Source organism: Rattus norvegicus, chromosome X (genome assembly GCF_036323735.1).
Source record: "Rattus norvegicus strain BN/NHsdMcwi chromosome X, GRCr8, whole genome shotgun sequence".
Taxonomy (NCBI): domain Eukaryota; kingdom Metazoa; phylum Chordata; class Mammalia; order Rodentia; family Muridae; genus Rattus; species Rattus norvegicus.
The window spans coordinates 69761987-69778681 of record NC_086039.1 but is presented as its reverse complement, the minus strand read 5'-3'; the positions used below and the strand labels follow the sequence as shown (position 1 = coordinate 69778681).

Below are 16695 nucleotides of genomic sequence, written 5' to 3'. Positions count from 1 at the left end.
AGCATGCACAAGAACATAGGTACTGACTCAGTCAATGAAAACAGGGCACATACTATAAAACCTTCCATATGAGATGTTCAAAAGAGTGAAATGTGTAGAGGGCGAGAATTCATTATTGCCAGGGCAGAAGCAGACACTGACAGGAGTAGGGAGTGACTGCTAATAGGTATCAGAGTCCTTCAGGGAGGAATAAAAACATCCTAAAATTTATTTTGGTGATGGTTAAACAACTCCTTGTGAATATACTAAAATTCACTCATTGTATATTTTAAAAAGGATTGAATTTTCTTTATAGAAAAAAGGTTAAAGTGGAGCTAACCAATAACCCAGCTATTCCCTTCCTATCTATGTTCTCAAGATATATTTACAAGATTGTCTGAGGTCAGGCATAGCGACACACACCTGTACCTCTAGCACTCAGGAAACGGAGGCAGGTGGATCCCTATGAGACCCTGGCCTGGTCTACATATTGAATTCTGGGTGAGCCAGAAAGAAAGAGAAAGCCCCTTTCTCAAAGCAAAAACAAAACCAGTTTGTTTGTATAAAAACTTATATAAAGAGGCTCAGAGAACAATACTTACAACAGCCAACATTGGAAAATTGATGAACGGGACAAAATGTGGTATATCCATATAACTGAATATTACTCAGCAATGAAAAGAACGAAGTACTGACTACATGCTACATGACTGTATGCTAAGTGAAAGGCATCAGTCACCAAAGCTCATATATTGTCTCTAGAGATAGATGAGGAATGGGGGATTGGCACTATAGGTTATGGTGCTTCTCTTTGGGATGATAAAATATTCTTAGATGAGGCTATGGTGATGCTAGCATAACTCTGAATATACGAAATCCACTGACATATACAGTTTTAAATACAATATGTGAGTTATATTTCAATTATGTAATCTCCCAAAAATCAACTCAGAACTAAACACTTAAAAAAAAAGAGGGCAAGAATCTTTAAAGGTATATTAAGAAGGCTAAAACTCAAAGTGAGAATATAAAACAAGGGCATGTATAAAACTGATCCAGAAATTAAAGCCAGATGCCAAAGAAATAACTCCTGCACATCACTGGGTTGCTGTCATATTAGAAGTTTCCAATGGCATCAACTTTCACGTGACTCGAGCAAAGATATGAAACCCATGTTAATAAGGTTTACACATGGCAACATCTGCAAGGGACAATGGGTACACGGAACAATAAACTGGAATGTTTTAATTATAAGTCTGTAGAGATAAATTAAAGCTAGAATTTACTGGACCAGATGTAAACCAACTGAAGAAGAGATTTCAATTTCACACCTGAATTTGTGAATCGGTGCAAGGGAAAGGATCATTTTTCACTATTTCTGAAAGTAATCTCCAATTTGAACTGTAGACACTTACAAGATGAACCGAAATATTCCCTTCAAAATACCAACAGTAGCAACAAAAGCATGCAAGTTTTCACTGAGAGCTATGACCATAATTGTCTCACCCTCTTTCAGACGATCTCCCTCGGCCTTGGTTTTCTTCTGTCTTTCTGATCCAGCAAGGTCTACAAGATGCAGCTTGGAACGGAAACTGCTATTTCTATGGTGATAACAGGAAGACACAGTGAAAACAATACACGAGCTTAAAAGTAGTTGAGTTATCAGAGCTGATTGGCCAGCTCTCATGCCTTTTGAGACAGGAAAAGTAGCTCCAGTGATCATTAATGCTCATCCTTCTAAAGTTTAAATGTCAAATCAACCTAGGCAGCCACCTGGCATTTGGCCTTCACAGAACATGACAATTGTGACGCTGCAACTTACTTGTCATTTTTCTTCCTTTGCTCGATGGAGATTGTAAAGATGGCATGAGACCGAGATGACTGGGAGTTCATAGCTGTGGAGGCCACAGTCCTGCAGTTGTTACCCTGCTCTAGACAGGAAACAGTGTCCGAGGCAACTAGCACAGTCTTCTCCGTCAGTCCCACAATCTAATTGCAAGAGGGAAAAAAAGCCTTCCTTGATTCCTTCTTCTAATACTTGAATAGAAATATAGGGATTAGCAAGTGCAAAATGTCTTCCTGTTGTAGGAAAACATCAGTATACACAAGGGTTGTAAAAGGGGGACTTTTAAAGCAGGAACTCTGTGATGATGTCTAAGAAGCAAGGTCTCCATGTTCCCTAAGAAGTTGAAACAAAGGGTACTAGATAATACTGGAGTCAGAGAAGGTCTCTAGATCTTGGAGGGTAGCTAGCTTCTAAGGAGTCCCCAGTCAAAGTCAACTTTTACCCTGAAAGAGATCAAGTACAACACAAACTGCTACAGCAGTCCTCTCTGCTCCACATTCCTTCCTGTACCAGCAATCCATTTTATACTCCATTTTCTTTTAAAGGAAGCAGCATGGCAGTTTTTACTGGCCTAGGAAGTCACAAAACACAAGTTTTGGGCGCAGTACTTTAACTAACTGTGGGAATTTACAGAAGTCACTCTCTTGGACTTTGAAGGTCATGTGATAGGACAAGGGAATTCAGGAGGTTCCTGCTAGCCTTAGTATGCTGTGAGCGTATTCCTAATCTGTACCTGTGGCTCTAATTTCTCTTCCTTTATTTCTAGCTGCTGACTACATATCAGCCAGAAATCAGCACATTATAAACCAAATTCATCTTGCTCCTACTGATACCGTCTCCTCACTGCTGCTCCATGTCTATTAAAAGCTCTATCCTCAAAACTTTAAATCATTGTCAGCTCCTCCCACTCCTTCATATCCATGCATCACCAACTCAGATATTCTTGGAAATTGATTACTTCCTTTTTGTTTTGTTTTAAAGCACATCTACAGCAATATTACGTCCCCAATCACATCTTTATCAGCCTGGTCTTTCTCCCTTTCAGTTCATTTCCAGTGAGCCTTTCTAAAATGCCAGCATACTACTAACCTATACTAGATGATGAAGATACAAAAATCATCCTCTCTGAAGGTCCAGGAGCAACAAAGTTAAGAGATAGGCACAGAAGATAAAAAACGCAGTATGAGTAGCCAGGCAATGTTTTCTTCAGAAGTCTTGCACAACTGTATACTGTTGGTAGGGGTTGAGGGTAGGGAGAAACTGAGCTGCTTCACAATCTTTTCCTGAGAATCCCCTTTCAATTCCCAGAACGAGTCTTCTGTCCCAGACAGACTGGTCTAGGCTTATTTAAGTTTCCTGCTACAGTTACTCCTCACTGTAAAGCGGCTTTCTGTTTTATTGTACAAGTGTATGTGTATACACGCCCAGCTGCTACTGCAAAGTGTCTGCCAAAGTCTATGTGCAGACGTCAGATGACAACTTGAAGGATCAGTTCTCCACCTCCGTCTTGTGGGTTGCAGGGATTAAACTTAGTTATAAGGCTTGGTGGCGAGCATTTTTATCTGCTGCATCATCTCAACAGATCTTTTATTTCTTAAATGCTATCTTAAAAATGTTTACAAACTTGCTCTTGCTCCAGTTTGTATTAGGGACACATACTTTTTTAATTACACAATCTTGCCTCAAACAAGGCCTGGGATTTAATTCCTGTCTTCATGCTGAGCATATAAAAAATCTTATGACATGGTCAAGAGGTAGTTCAGCACCCACACTCTTCTTGGTGATAAAATATATTTTGCCTAGGTTTCTTGTCTTCACTATCCAAATTATTTTCCTTTATGTTTCAAGCTCACAGGGTCTAATATTTCAAGTCTGGCTTTAATACCTGGATACCAAAGTAAGAATCCCGAAGGAAAAGAGGCTCAAAAGAACAAGCACCTATTCTTTGCTTGCGCCCTGAATAGTCACTCTCTGTTCTTTGTGAAGAGAAAGTGGGGAAGGAGAAGACAGAGAAGCTACGATTTCCCACATTTCCCCAAGTCTGTACTCCTTGATGTCATCCACCTGTAGCCCAATTCTTCCTGTCCTGAGTACTCAACTACAGGACCTAGACCATGGAGCCAAAGCTCTCAGAGAAGTGATCCCCTCGCTACAGGTATGCGTGTTATACTTGTGTTTAATTTCCTCCTTTGTTATACCAGTCTAGAGCCCAGTACAGTATCTGCTGGGGATATGCAGTAGAATTGTCTGTGATCACGGCTATCTCTCACATCTGTTGTAGACTACAAAGTAGTCAGAAGCCACACAGAAAGGTGTCTCCTTGATAAGTGGTGAGTGTGCCTAAGGAACTGCTTGTCCAATTTTAATTAATTATACTTTAAATGCCTTCTTGTGGCACGTGGCTACCACACGAGAGAGCTTAGTTTCAGAATCCTGTAAACAATTAATGTTTAATTGCTGCTACATGCTTTAAGAAGTAGCAAGAAAATGAGGAAGCTGAATTCTCTTCCCATAAGAACACTCATCTAATAATTCTAGATTAAATAAAGGAATTAGTGCTAAACAGAACCTGAAAGACTGAGATGTTAGCAATCATTTAAAACCACAGGGGTAAAGACAAGGGGCATGAGCTTTAGTAGTTATCAACATTTGTAATAACATCAAAAAATGAGAAGGAAAAAAAGAAAAGAGAAACAAAGAAAAAAGGAAGGAAGAAAAGAAGGGTAAACACACCTTTATGCCTTCCTTAGGATCCTCCCGGATATTTATTTGAGATGCTTTCTCACGAGATGAACATAGAAGGTCCAAAATTTCTTCATTATAAATCTGGTATTGTTGAAAGAAAATGACAAGACATGTTAACAGTGGTCATCTGTGTGTGGATTGCAAGACCATAAGTAATTTTTTATTACATTTATAAAGGCTGTAATGGGCACGGGTATAACTCTGTGGTGGAGGCTCTTGTCTTGCCTGCCATTCACAAGACCCTAGCATTGCAAACAAGAGGAGCAAAGAGAAAACAAAGGGGAGGAGAAGGGATGCGAAGAGGAAAGAATGAGAGGAGACGAGAGAAATAGATACAGGAGGGGTGGGGACAGGAGGAGACTGGAGGAGAGGAAAACAGAAGAGGGGGAGGGGCAGGAGGAGAGAAGGAAAGAGAAGAGGCGATAGAGGGGAGAGGAAAAAAGAAGGTAGAAGAAAAAATAAAGGGGAAGAGGAAGAAAAAGGACTTTATATGTATGAATTTGGTATTATTTTTTAGGGTTAAGTTCATATAACAAAATTAATAGTGCTTTTAAGATAGTCTCTTGGAAACAGCAAGCACATGAGAAGTTATGTTTGGTGTTCAAATTCAGTTCTTTAAAAAAGATTTGCATTATTTAATTATGTATACGCTTGTATATATGTGGATATGCATATGTGAATGCAGGTGCCCATGGAAGCCAGAAGCATCTGATCCCCTAGAGCTGGGGGAGCCGAACCTGGGCATTCTCCAGGAGAGCATGTGCTTTTCTCCAGAGATACCTCTCCAGCCCCCAAAGTCAGTTCCTTGATATCATAACAGCATCACTTTTACCAATTTAACCGACTAAAATGTAAGTATTAGTTGCTTACAGGAAAGCAGGGTGGAAGTTGGGAGCAAGAGAAGGGTTGTAACTGATATGTCAATAAAACAGTAAAACTTTTAACTAATGAACAGAATGATCCATATGTGATATGCAGGACGCTTCCTTACTATTATTGCTGACGTCACTCTTTAATATGCTAGTTTCTGCAGTCATTTGTATGTTCAATTACCTTAAACAAGGCTGGACTAATCAGGACTAAGAAGGCTAATCTGGGTGGGGTTGGAGAGATGGCCCAATGGCCCTCTACTGTTCTTGTAGAGGACCCAAATTTGGTTCCCAGCACCTATGACAGGCAGCTTACAAGTGTCTCTAACTCCAGCTCCAGGGGATCCTATGCCTCTGGCTCCCTCAGGAACCTGCATTGATGTGTACATACACACATATATATGAATTTAAAATAAAACAAGAAAAATAAAGGATAATTGTAATCATCTTTAACTCCCCTTCTCATTATCTCTTATATTTGGTAACAATGCAATTCAATATCAGGATTACATACAATTTATGAGTACATGCATAAACTTTAGAAGTTTAATTATAATTCCTCATATATAGATATCACTGCATCACTTTAGTAGAACCAATAAGTTAGCCTCCCAGAAGCCAGATTCTCTAAATATGCCTTCTGCCTTTGGGTGTCATGAGGTTAGATACAATTAGACAGTCAATTTTATACTGATGTACACAAGAATTCAGGTCCCTATAAGAACAATGTGTTTAAAATCTGTTAGTCCACTGATCTCTCCCAAATACATGATCTAAGTACCCAGATCATGGTCTGGCACATAGTAGATGCTCAATAAGTATCACCACTTATACATGGCATAACATTTTTGCCTGATTTTTAATAACATTCTCATGAACCCACAGCAGCATTGTAATTCAAGCCTTAGCACTGAAGTGAAACGGAGCCCTTTTCTGCAGTCTCCAGAGAATCAGTGATAGAAGCCAAACTCAAATTAAAGAATTCCTATCATATTTTTGTACGACAGTGCCAATTCTTCTAACAATCAGATTAAGTAGATAATTCTAATTAAGAAAAGAACTGGGTAGCATCCAGCGCCAACTGAGCAAGTAAGTTTTTGCTATCAATTTATTAAAATACAATTTACGAAAAACTCAATTTGCTGATTTGAGTCATGCCAAGAAAAACCTCATTTGGATGTATTTTCCTACTCAAAGATGATCTTGAATTCAGAATAACTGGAGAGAAACCACTTACCTCCAAGTAAGACACTTTCAGAGTAAATTCAAAGTCAGTCTTTTTATTAATTTCTTTGAAGAGCAGTTGTATTACCCTGGGAATAACCCCAATGGCTGAGTCATGTTCTTGTTCTGCAGTGTATGCACCTCCCATTGAATAAGTCTTCCCAGATCCAGTCTGCCCATAGGCCAGGACAGTTGCATTGTATCCTGGCAAGATAGAAGCCATGCAGACAGTAGTGCTCAAAGCTATTCATCCAGTAACACAATTTCTATAGCCATCACTTGTAAGAAAATTGAAGTTGCTTTCTTAGGAGAGAGTCTATTCAGAACAGCAAATACAAAGGAAAGTTCTGTGTGTTCCATGGTTTTGAATTCCTCAAGAAAAGCAAAGAAAAGTACTGACCTCCGACTGTGCCAGCTTTTGAAAGCCCTTAAGAGCTAGGAAGTCAAATACAGACATGACTAAGATAATAAAGGCAGCTAGGACATGGTAAAAAGCCTTTCCAAGATTTATACTTGAGTGTTTGTACTTCCAATCTTGAATAATTCTAAATTATGGAAAGCAAATACAAATCTCAGCCAGGCAATGGTGGTGTACACCTTTATCCCAATGCACTGGAGACAGGCAGAGGCAGAAGAGGAGGCTAGGGGATCTCTGAGCTCAAGGCCACCCTGGTCTATAGAGTGAGTTCTAAAAGAGTCAAGGGTGCATCGAGAAACCCTAATCAGCCACAAGGAGCAAAAACGATTCTGGTATGTATTTTTTTTATGAAGGCCTTGCCAGATATGAAAGCACACACCAGTATCTAGAAATTGGGTGTCTAAAACAGGAGGATTAAGAGTTAGGATTAGGACTCAGTGATTAAGAGCACTGTCGGCTCTTCCAGAGGACCAGGTCGATTCCCAGCATCCACATGGCAGCTCACAACCATTTATACCTACAGTTCCATGGGATCTCATGCCTTCTTCTGGCTTCTGTGACCATCAGCCAAACATATGGTACATAGACATACATGAAGGCAAATAACCTGTACACATAAAATAAAATGAAATAAGCCTTTAAAGAAAAAAATGGGGGTTGGGGATTTGGCTCAGTGGTAGAGCGCTTGCCTAGGAAGCGCAAGGTCCTGGGTTTGGTCCCCAGCCCTGAAAAAAAAAAAGAAAAAAAGAAGAAAAAAATGAGTTGGGATGGAAAGAGAATTGAAAAGAGCAGTATTTTAATTTTTTTATGAGGACTAACAAGTTCCTATCTGGGGACTCCACAGGAAGATCAACAGAGTCAACTAAGCTGGACACTTGGGACTCCCAGAGGCTGAACCACCAACCAAAGAATGAACATGGGCTGGACCTAGGCCCCTACACATATAGCAGATGTGCAGCTTGGTCTTTGTGCCATTTCCCCAACAACTGGGGGCAGGTGGGTGCTGTGCCTGAACTTGTCGCCTGCCTTGGATCCTGTTCCCTTAACTGGGCTGCCTTGTCTGGCCTCAGTGGGAGAGGATGTGCCTAGCCCAGAAGGGAATTGATGTGCCAGGGTCAGGTGATATCCAGGGGGCCGTCCATCTTCTCAGAGGAGAAGGGGAGGAGCTGTATAAGGGTGAACTGGGAGGAGAGGGCAGCCTGATATTGGAATATAAAGTAAATAAATAAATGAGAAAGAAAAATCCCTATCTGACTCCATGCACCCATAGCCTTTAAGTACATCTAAATATGACATAGACCCCTTGCTATTATGGAGTATTAATACAGAATCATCCTTTCAGAGATGTTCATGAACCAGGCCTGGCAAAGTTTTCCTGATAATGCCAGCACTTTCAAACAGTTCAAACTAAGCTGGGTATGATAGAATCCATCTTTAATCCCAGAACTCTGGGGACAGAGGAAGGAGGATCTCTGAGTTTGAGGCCAGCCTGGTCTACAGAACAATAGTGAGTTCCAGGACAGCAATGGTAAAATAATAAGACCCTGCTTAAAAAACATCAAGACCAGACTGAGTTAATAGGGATCCTCTCTCTAAAACAGGACAGAATTTTTTTTTTCTTTTTTTCGGAGCTGGGGACCGAACCCAGGGCCTTGCGGTTGCTAGGCAAGCGCTCTACCACTGAGCTAAATCCCCAACCCCCAGAATTTTTTTTAAAGTTCAAGATATAATGGACTAAAAAAGTGGGTTAAATGTAATCCAACTGTAAGTAAAAATAGAAAAGATCAAAAGGATATCAACTCACATTGTAACCATTTCCTGTGACCAAGAGTAAGGTAAACAACTGAGGTTTTTCTATTCACATTTTATAAATTTATTTATTTATTTAATGTATGTGAGTACACTGTAGCTGTCTTTAGACACACCAGAAGAGGGCATCAGATCTCATTACAGATGGTTGTGAGCCACCATGTGGTTGCTGGGAATTGAACTCATGACCTCTGGAAGAGCAGTCAGGGCTCCTTAATCTCTGAGCCATTGCTCCAGCACACATTTTATAAATTATTACATTGGATGCACCATGGAATAGTGACAGTGTTTTCTATTACAGTCCATATAATTTGTAATGTTTGCAGAAAGACAGGTAAGATCTATATCTGTTTGAGCTTAGTTCAAGTGAAAAGTGTTATTTTCTATATCTATTTTTATATTTTGTCTTGCTGGAGAATATGAATTACTATGGGTGCATTTCATTTTATCCCATAAGCCTTAAGTTTTGATTGGAACTGGAGACAGATAATTCTAGCTATAACTATAGCAATATCTTTAAAGAGAGAGAAATAGACAACAGATGGGCTATTCACACTTTAATTATTATAACTCGCTAATTGATTATAAAGTAGGGACTAAAGAAACTATAAATTCAAATGTGCTTCAACATTTAATAAATACCTCAGAAAGCCATCCCTTAAAAGAAAATCAGACAGTCTAAAGGAAACTCTTTTTTAAAAAAGAAAATCACTGTATTTTTGTTAAAGCTGTCATCTACTATTTACCCACATCATTTTGGAGCCTGACAAGAAATATCTCAGGGTTAGAGAGATGGCTCAGCATTGGCTGCTCTTCCAGAGGCTTTAGGTTTGATTCCCAGCACCCACATAGTGGCTCACAACTATGGGAATAAAGCAAGCAGACAAACAAAAAAGACCTAAAAATAGAAAATGAAAAAAATCTTTAAAATTTGAAAAAACATATTACTTTAAGTGATGATTATGAAGTTTTAAAAAGAACTTGCTGGTTTGGTAGTTCACTATCTTGAATCTCAGCATCTGAGAGGCAAAAGCATGAAGATGTGTGTGGGTTTTAAAGGCAGCTTGATCTACACAGCAAGTTCCAGGCAAGCCAGACCCTGTCAAAAGAGAGGAGAGGAGAGGAGAGGAGAGGAGAGGAGAGGAGAGGAGAGGAGAGGAAAGGAGAGGAGAGGAGAGGAGAGGAGAGGAGAGGAGAGGAGAGCTTTCCGCTCTAAATGAAAGCTCTTAACCTATAAATTGAAATATATTGCTGTTATAATCTGATATGACTGTCATAGGGGCAAGGAAATAACATTTTATAACTTTCTATAATACTGCAGATAGGTATAAGCTGCAACATCTTGGAAAACCAGGTTTTAGTACTGGGTCTAAAACACTCTGGACTCTGGTACCAGGAGTCCAGAGTATAAAAGTATACTATTGATCTGAATATAAAAAGACCAGATTTGTTCTTACAAATAAGGATGGTGTTAAAAACATGTATATTAGAATCACTTTATTCTTGCCACTGTCTTCAAATAATACAGTTTAATTCTCACGTTTCCCAGGTTAAGAACATAAGAAAAGGGGCTGGAGGGATGGCTCAGTGGTTAAGAGCATGTACTATTCTTCCAGAGGACCTGAGTTCAACTCCTAAGTACCCACTTCAGGTGACTCACCACCAGCTCCAGGAGAATCTGACACTTCTGGCCTCTATGGGCACCTGGACTCGGAGCACATACTTATACAGAGAGAAAGGCAAGGAAGCAAGCAGACAGATGGACAGGCAGTTAGACAGACAAGACAGATACACAAACAATTAAAAATAGATAAAAAAGACTACAGAAGTACAACTATTGACACCTTTACTAGGCTGTGGAGGTACACATTTGAGGAAACTGAACTGACAGTGAAATCCAAAAAATTATTATTTCAGAAATGGCTAAAGAAAATGGTACCTGGCCATGGTGGCTCGGGCAAGCACAGGACTTAGGAGCTCACAACTAGTCTCTACTGCATTACAGAATGAGTTCAAAGGAGGCATGCACTCAATGAGACTGTGTTTTCAAAACCAATAGCAGGACACACATGATTTGAAGGGGGAAACGGAACAATGTTGAGGGCTCTAACTGCAGAGGGACTAGCGGGGTTCAATACGGGACAGGGAGGGTGCAGGGACAAATAACACTAAGGATGTCTGAAAAATCCCTAAGGAATCATGGTATTTTTATTTACCTAAAATTACATATAATACATAGAAATGTATATACATGTTCCCTTTCCCCTAAACAGCTCTAGATTATCTTAAAAAAAAAAAAACCAAAAAACAAACAAAAAAGTCTAGAAGTGAACATAAGACACTTCCTTTCAAGTTGTCGGTCAGGAAGACAAGAGATTCCCCAAATAGCACAGGTTACTACTGCTGTATTCCGAAGGCTGAAGGTTAAGTACCAGTTACTGAAGACAACATGCATTTTACACACTGGACTTGGAGGATCTGAGATAGATTTGACCTGAAAACCTCTTCCCCAGGAACTAACTTTCATAGACCTGCAGGTATTATATAAAGTGCCAAGGGAGGGAAATAACCAACAGTCGTGCCTAGCTCTGAAGCCTATGGACCACAAGAGTTTAGCAAGATATCCCTAAAGGTGACACTCATATCTGGGTGGTAACCAACTGTTTTCTAATTGGACAAAGGTCCTTTCAACAGGAAGGAAATCATGCCTGACACTGGAAACCTAGCCGACTACTCAGGGATAGATCAGAGAATAGAACCTACTATACTATTTTACTAAACCAGTATACTTCCTAACTGCACTCTAAATACTTATCCTTATACCCATAGAGAAGAGTACCACTCACGCTTCAAAGAAGCTTCTCTTTGCAACAGATGGGGCATTACAGAAAATCATAACTGGTCAAAATGCAGAGAACACCTGCTAAAGGGATGCTCACCTCTAATGGACAACACAACTCCTGCACCTAAGAGCCAGGGAACATGGCAGACAAGGAGCAGAAAGACTGTGAGAGCTACAGGACCAGGAAATCTGCGCTGTCTGTGTCGCCTAGAAATGACAAGGTTTCACCCACAGTACCTCAACAGTATGGCGGCCTAAACAAGACCAGAAGAAGAACACCAGCAAGTGACATGCTAACACGGAAGGGACCCTTCCACAGAGAACTACAGGCAACTAACAACTGCTGAGTGAGGAAGCATCTGTCTTCTCCAGGGACAGCCCCCTTAATTGCTATCCATACCAAGTAGTCAGCCCTGAAATCATGTACACATGAGCAACACTGAGTAGACCCCACAGGTTCTATCATATACCGTGCAGTTGAGTGTGTGAGTGTTATATGTAACAGGAATTAAAAAGAGGCCATGGACTTAAGGGGGAAGGGGCAGGGCGTGGTAGGAGTAGGAGGGGGAAAGGAAGCAGGGAGCAATTTAATTATTAATAGAATGGAATGAAGAGAGTGGAGGGAGAAATAGCAAACTAGATGAGAATTAGACAAAATCATGCGAAAGAAAAAAGTAGAAGAGAATTAGAACTATATAATGCTTTTTCAATTATGCAAAAAGAAAAAATTAACTTTACAGGAAAGATTTGGTCGGTTTATACCTTAGACAGATTATTGATATATTAACAATTACAGTAATAGGACAAATCGAAATCATATACTGCCTGACAGGAATCAATGAGAATACAAAAGCATGTCTGTGGTGTTTCTGCTTAAAAAGCTCAAATTTTATCATAACATTAGATAAAAGCAAACGGAAAGACATAAGTGCCTTGTAATCTTCAAGTATCAAAAACAACGAAAGCTTTAAAAAAAAAAAAACAAAGGTTCAAGAACTATTTTATTTTAGACTTGGGGACTAAAAAAGGGCACAGCTAATCATAACACGATTTTTGAACTAAATCCTTTGCTATAAAGGGCATTACTGAAAGAACTGGCAACATTTGAATAGGGCTGAGGATTAGAAGGTAGTAATGCGACACTGCAGCTTCTGTGATTTTGATGGCTAGGACAGGTTATGATGACTCTTATTGGAAATATATGCTAAAGTATTCAGGGGTCATAAGGTCAATAACGTATTACCAATGATTCCAGAAATAAATGGCTCCCTTATGCTGTTTTTGCAACATTTCTATAACTATAGTGTTTTCAAGTTTTACAACAAGGTATTTAGTCTGGAACTATACCTCATTTGGCAGAGTACTTGTTTAGCATGTACAAAGCCATGAGTTTGCTTTCCAATACAGCATAAATCAAACCAAACCAAATCAAACCAAAGGAGGATGGTGTACATCTGGAATCCTAACACTGGGGAGGTCACAGGGAAACCGGAAGTTCAAGGTCATCTTTGGTTATTTAGTGAGTTCCAGGAAAGCCAGCTTTCCGGGAAAGCTCTTAAGACATGAGCCTTGTCTTACGAAAGGCTCTGATAAGATGGCCTGGTGGGTGACAGCACTTAAGGCCAAACCCAGCATCCTGTCTCTGGCCCTTGGAACCCATAGAGTGTTAGAACTGATGCCTACAAGTTATGCGCTGACCAGCACATGTACAATGTGATACACCGGCACACACGAGTCACACAAAACAGATAAATAGAAAAGACATAACTAGATAAAGGTTGGGTCTGGGGAGATGTCCGAGTGGGTTAACTGCTTGCTGTGCAAGCACGAGAACATGAGTTCAGATCTCTAGTGCCCATATAAAAACTGGATATGACAGCATGGATCTGTGCAGCCCCAGTACTGAGAGGGAAGACACAGGGGCATCCTGAGGTCTTTGAACTGTCAGTCTAGCTGAAATAGTTCAGCAAGAGCTCCTTGTCTCAAAACACAAGATAGAGAGCAATAGAGGGAAACACTTAATGTTGACCTCTGACCTCTACTAGACATGCACGAGCAAGGATATCTGTACAAACCTGTGCACACACTTTACACATACACAAAGATATTCAATATCCCCTGAGACATGACATCATTTTTAAGTTGTCTTGGTTTTTTTGGTTTTTTTTCAAGACAAGAGATTTTCTGTGTAGCCCTGGCTGTCCTAGAACTGGATCCATAGACCAGGATGACCTTGAACTCAGAAATCCAACTGCCGCTCTACCTCCCGAGCGCTGGGATTAAAGGTGTGCACCCCCACTGCCTGGCTTAAGTGTTCTGGGTGGGATTTTAGGTTCAGTGTATGCATGCAGGTACCTGTGGAGGCCAGGGGGATACATGTGGTAGGAAAGGACCAATTCCTGCAAGTTGTCCTCTGAGCCTCCCCCACAAATGGTGATACATACACACAATAGTAACTGCAGAAGAAAAAACTGAGCTGTCTAAAAGAAAGCAACTGTCAAGTAGGTCACTCTATGATTCTGGGACTTCTTTGTCAAAGAATAAATTTAAACAGGCACTGGAGATGGTCGTGGTGATGCATTTGTATAACCAGAACATGTTAAGGGTAAACACAGAAGGATCAGGAGTTAAGGGTCAGCTTCTGTTACATGTCTAATTTGAGATCAGTCTGGACTAAATGAGACCCTGGCACAAACAAGACACCAAAAGTTCATTTAATTACTAGAAAGAATTTGGGTGAAAAGTTCAACTAGATTATATGCAACACATTCACTAATTTGTTATGGTTCTAAGTTTTAAGTGAATAACTACTGAGCTCTGTACAAGATTGAGGCTGCCAAAAATCCCAGCAGAAACAAACACAGGGTTACACTCATGAAGTCCCACACCTAGCTGACCAACTACTAGCAATGGATGCCTACCAAAGGAAGGACAATCAGTTTTCTTCAGAGATGTGACCAAGAAGTTACCCATGCACTATAAGATGTTCTGACATACAGGTAACACTGAATTGACTCTGGGTTTAAGAAAAAAAGAATATATAGGCCGAAGAAGTGGACAGGAGGGAATAAGAGATTTGATAAAAAAAAAAACCCACTTATATGTATGTATGAAATTCTCAATAAAAAAAATTAATAACCACTGTAAACTACTAATATGACAAGTAAATATCTCTCAGGTCCTGCTGGCTTTAGATTCCTGCCCTTAAAAGCTTAGCTTCTGCAGTAAAGATTACTAGCTGGCCATAATACTCAATGACTTTAGGGAGGAAAAAAATCTATCTAAAAAAATTCAACTCATCTTTCAATACCTATCTCAAAAGTTCCATATGCTTGGAAATTAACCCAAACTCCCCTAATGGAGTTTAGTGGCATCCTTCAATCGTCATACTATGTTGTAGGAAAACAGTAACACTTCCATAGCTTCTATAGGTACAATTCATACTCCATACACACTACACAGTTAACAGAGTCTCACTATGTAGCCCTGGCTGGCCTGGAACCCTAGATGTGTAGACCAGACCAGGCTGCTCTTGAACTTACAGAGATTCCTTTCTGCTTGCCTCCTAGGTAATAGGATTAAACACATGGGCCATCACATCCATTTTTGGCTACATTGTGAGTTTAAGACCAACCTGAGCTATATGCAATACTGTCTGGGGAAATAAAGAGGAAAAAAAAAAGAAAGAAAAGAATCACCCCCAATTTTTTTAAATAGCTGTAAAAATTTAAACTTTTTCTATGTATCCAAACTCACTTATGTAGTCATCTATGGGTGCCGTGGCACCTGGGTAAAGCACTGGTGGATGGTGACAGAGGCTTCAATACCACCCTCCCGGATCCCAGTTCCCACAGTCATCTACCTGTTTTCTGACCCTGTGGACTTTGAACTCAAGGGCCCAGAGACTATGTTACATATCTGAATATTCTTGGCACTTCCGCAGGTTAGTACACAATCAGCACCAAACAAAAACCACATATTCTTTATTTTTGCTTTGTTTTCTGTTTGTTTGTGAGACAGGATCTCACTAGGTACCCCTGGATGTTTTGCCACCCGCTATGTAGATCAGGCGGGCCTCAAACTCACAGAGATGTCTTTGCCTCCCAAGCACTGAGATAAAAGGTGCTCTGTGAGGTCCCCCAAAACAGCAACATACGCCTAGGTCAAAGATAAACAGGACAGTCTGAGACTAGCTTCAAGAGTAGAAAGACTTTCACAAATGGTACTAGTCTGTAGGCTGTTTTTAAAAGCTATTTCATCCATTCCTCTATTTGTAGTGCCTTTATGACCCACCCATAATACATGCTCAAAAAACCTGCCCAGTGAACAGCCTCACCTTTAAACACGCCTTTTATGAGTGGAGCTACTGCTGTATTAAAGACCTCTTCCTGTTCAGTAGAGGGGTCAAACACAAAATCGTAGGTAAATGATTTATCAGTACCAACCACCACCTGCAAAAGGCAAGAGAGAAGGGATAGGGGAAGGATTAAAAAAACAATGCCTGACCACGCCCCTCCCTCCTTTCAGCCTCAGCTGTGGAGAGAGCCACTCTAGACTTGACTACTCACCTGAGGCTCTCCGGGCACAAAAGAAAGGCACGTCTGGCAGCCCTCATTAATCTCTTTAGAGACAAGGGGGCGACAACGCAGTGCCACTCTTACAGGAATTCCCTTCACCTCTTCTTTCATGGTACCAGCTCAGCAGGTGTCCTGGCCAAGTGAAGCCAGCTCTCCCAGGAACCTTCCGAGGTTGGCAGGAGTAGAAAGGCCCTTCTCAGGCCGTAGGAGACTCGGAACTCGCTGATGCACTCTCCCTCCCAGCAGGATCACTGTGTCCTGTCACTCTTGGCCACCGCCTAATGGTTTGTCAGTCCCAATACTGCAAGGCGAAAATGGTGTCTGAAATAAAGAAACTCCAGCGAGACAGCGACCGTGACCCCAAGCCCTGAAGTGCTACGAAGCAC

The 16695-nt window shown here is 40.6% G+C and overlaps 1 protein-coding gene and 1 long non-coding RNA gene across 3 annotated transcripts in view; one reads left to right on the top strand and one right to left on the bottom strand.

Annotated features, from left to right (window-relative positions):
• Kif4a (kinesin family member 4A) overlaps window positions 1-16695 on the bottom strand; it is a 102533-nt gene that overhangs the window by 85654 nt on the left and 184 nt on the right. Inside the window, exons 2-7 of one of the 2 annotated variants that reach the window (XM_006257114.4) lie at window positions 16301-16630; window positions 16069-16183; window positions 6677-6867; window positions 4559-4651; window positions 1802-1968; window positions 1486-1580 (exon numbers count right to left, since the gene is read on the bottom strand). In XM_006257114.4, the coding sequence (XP_006257176.1) occupies window positions 1486-1580; window positions 1802-1968; window positions 4559-4651; window positions 6677-6867; window positions 16069-16183; window positions 16301-16420 (781 nt within the window). In that variant the 5' untranslated portion in view covers window positions 16421-16630. The remainder of the gene's footprint in view (window positions 1-1485; window positions 1581-1801; window positions 1969-4558; window positions 4652-6676; window positions 6868-16068; window positions 16184-16300; window positions 16631-16695) is intronic. The other variant, NM_001400930.1, reaches the window with a different exon arrangement.
• LOC120099344 (uncharacterized) lies at window positions 7263-15221 on the top strand. The gene is made up of 3 exons (XR_005498396.2): window positions 7263-7413; window positions 7926-8077; window positions 11720-15221. It is a non-coding gene; the product is annotated as an uncharacterized LOC120099344 (long non-coding RNA).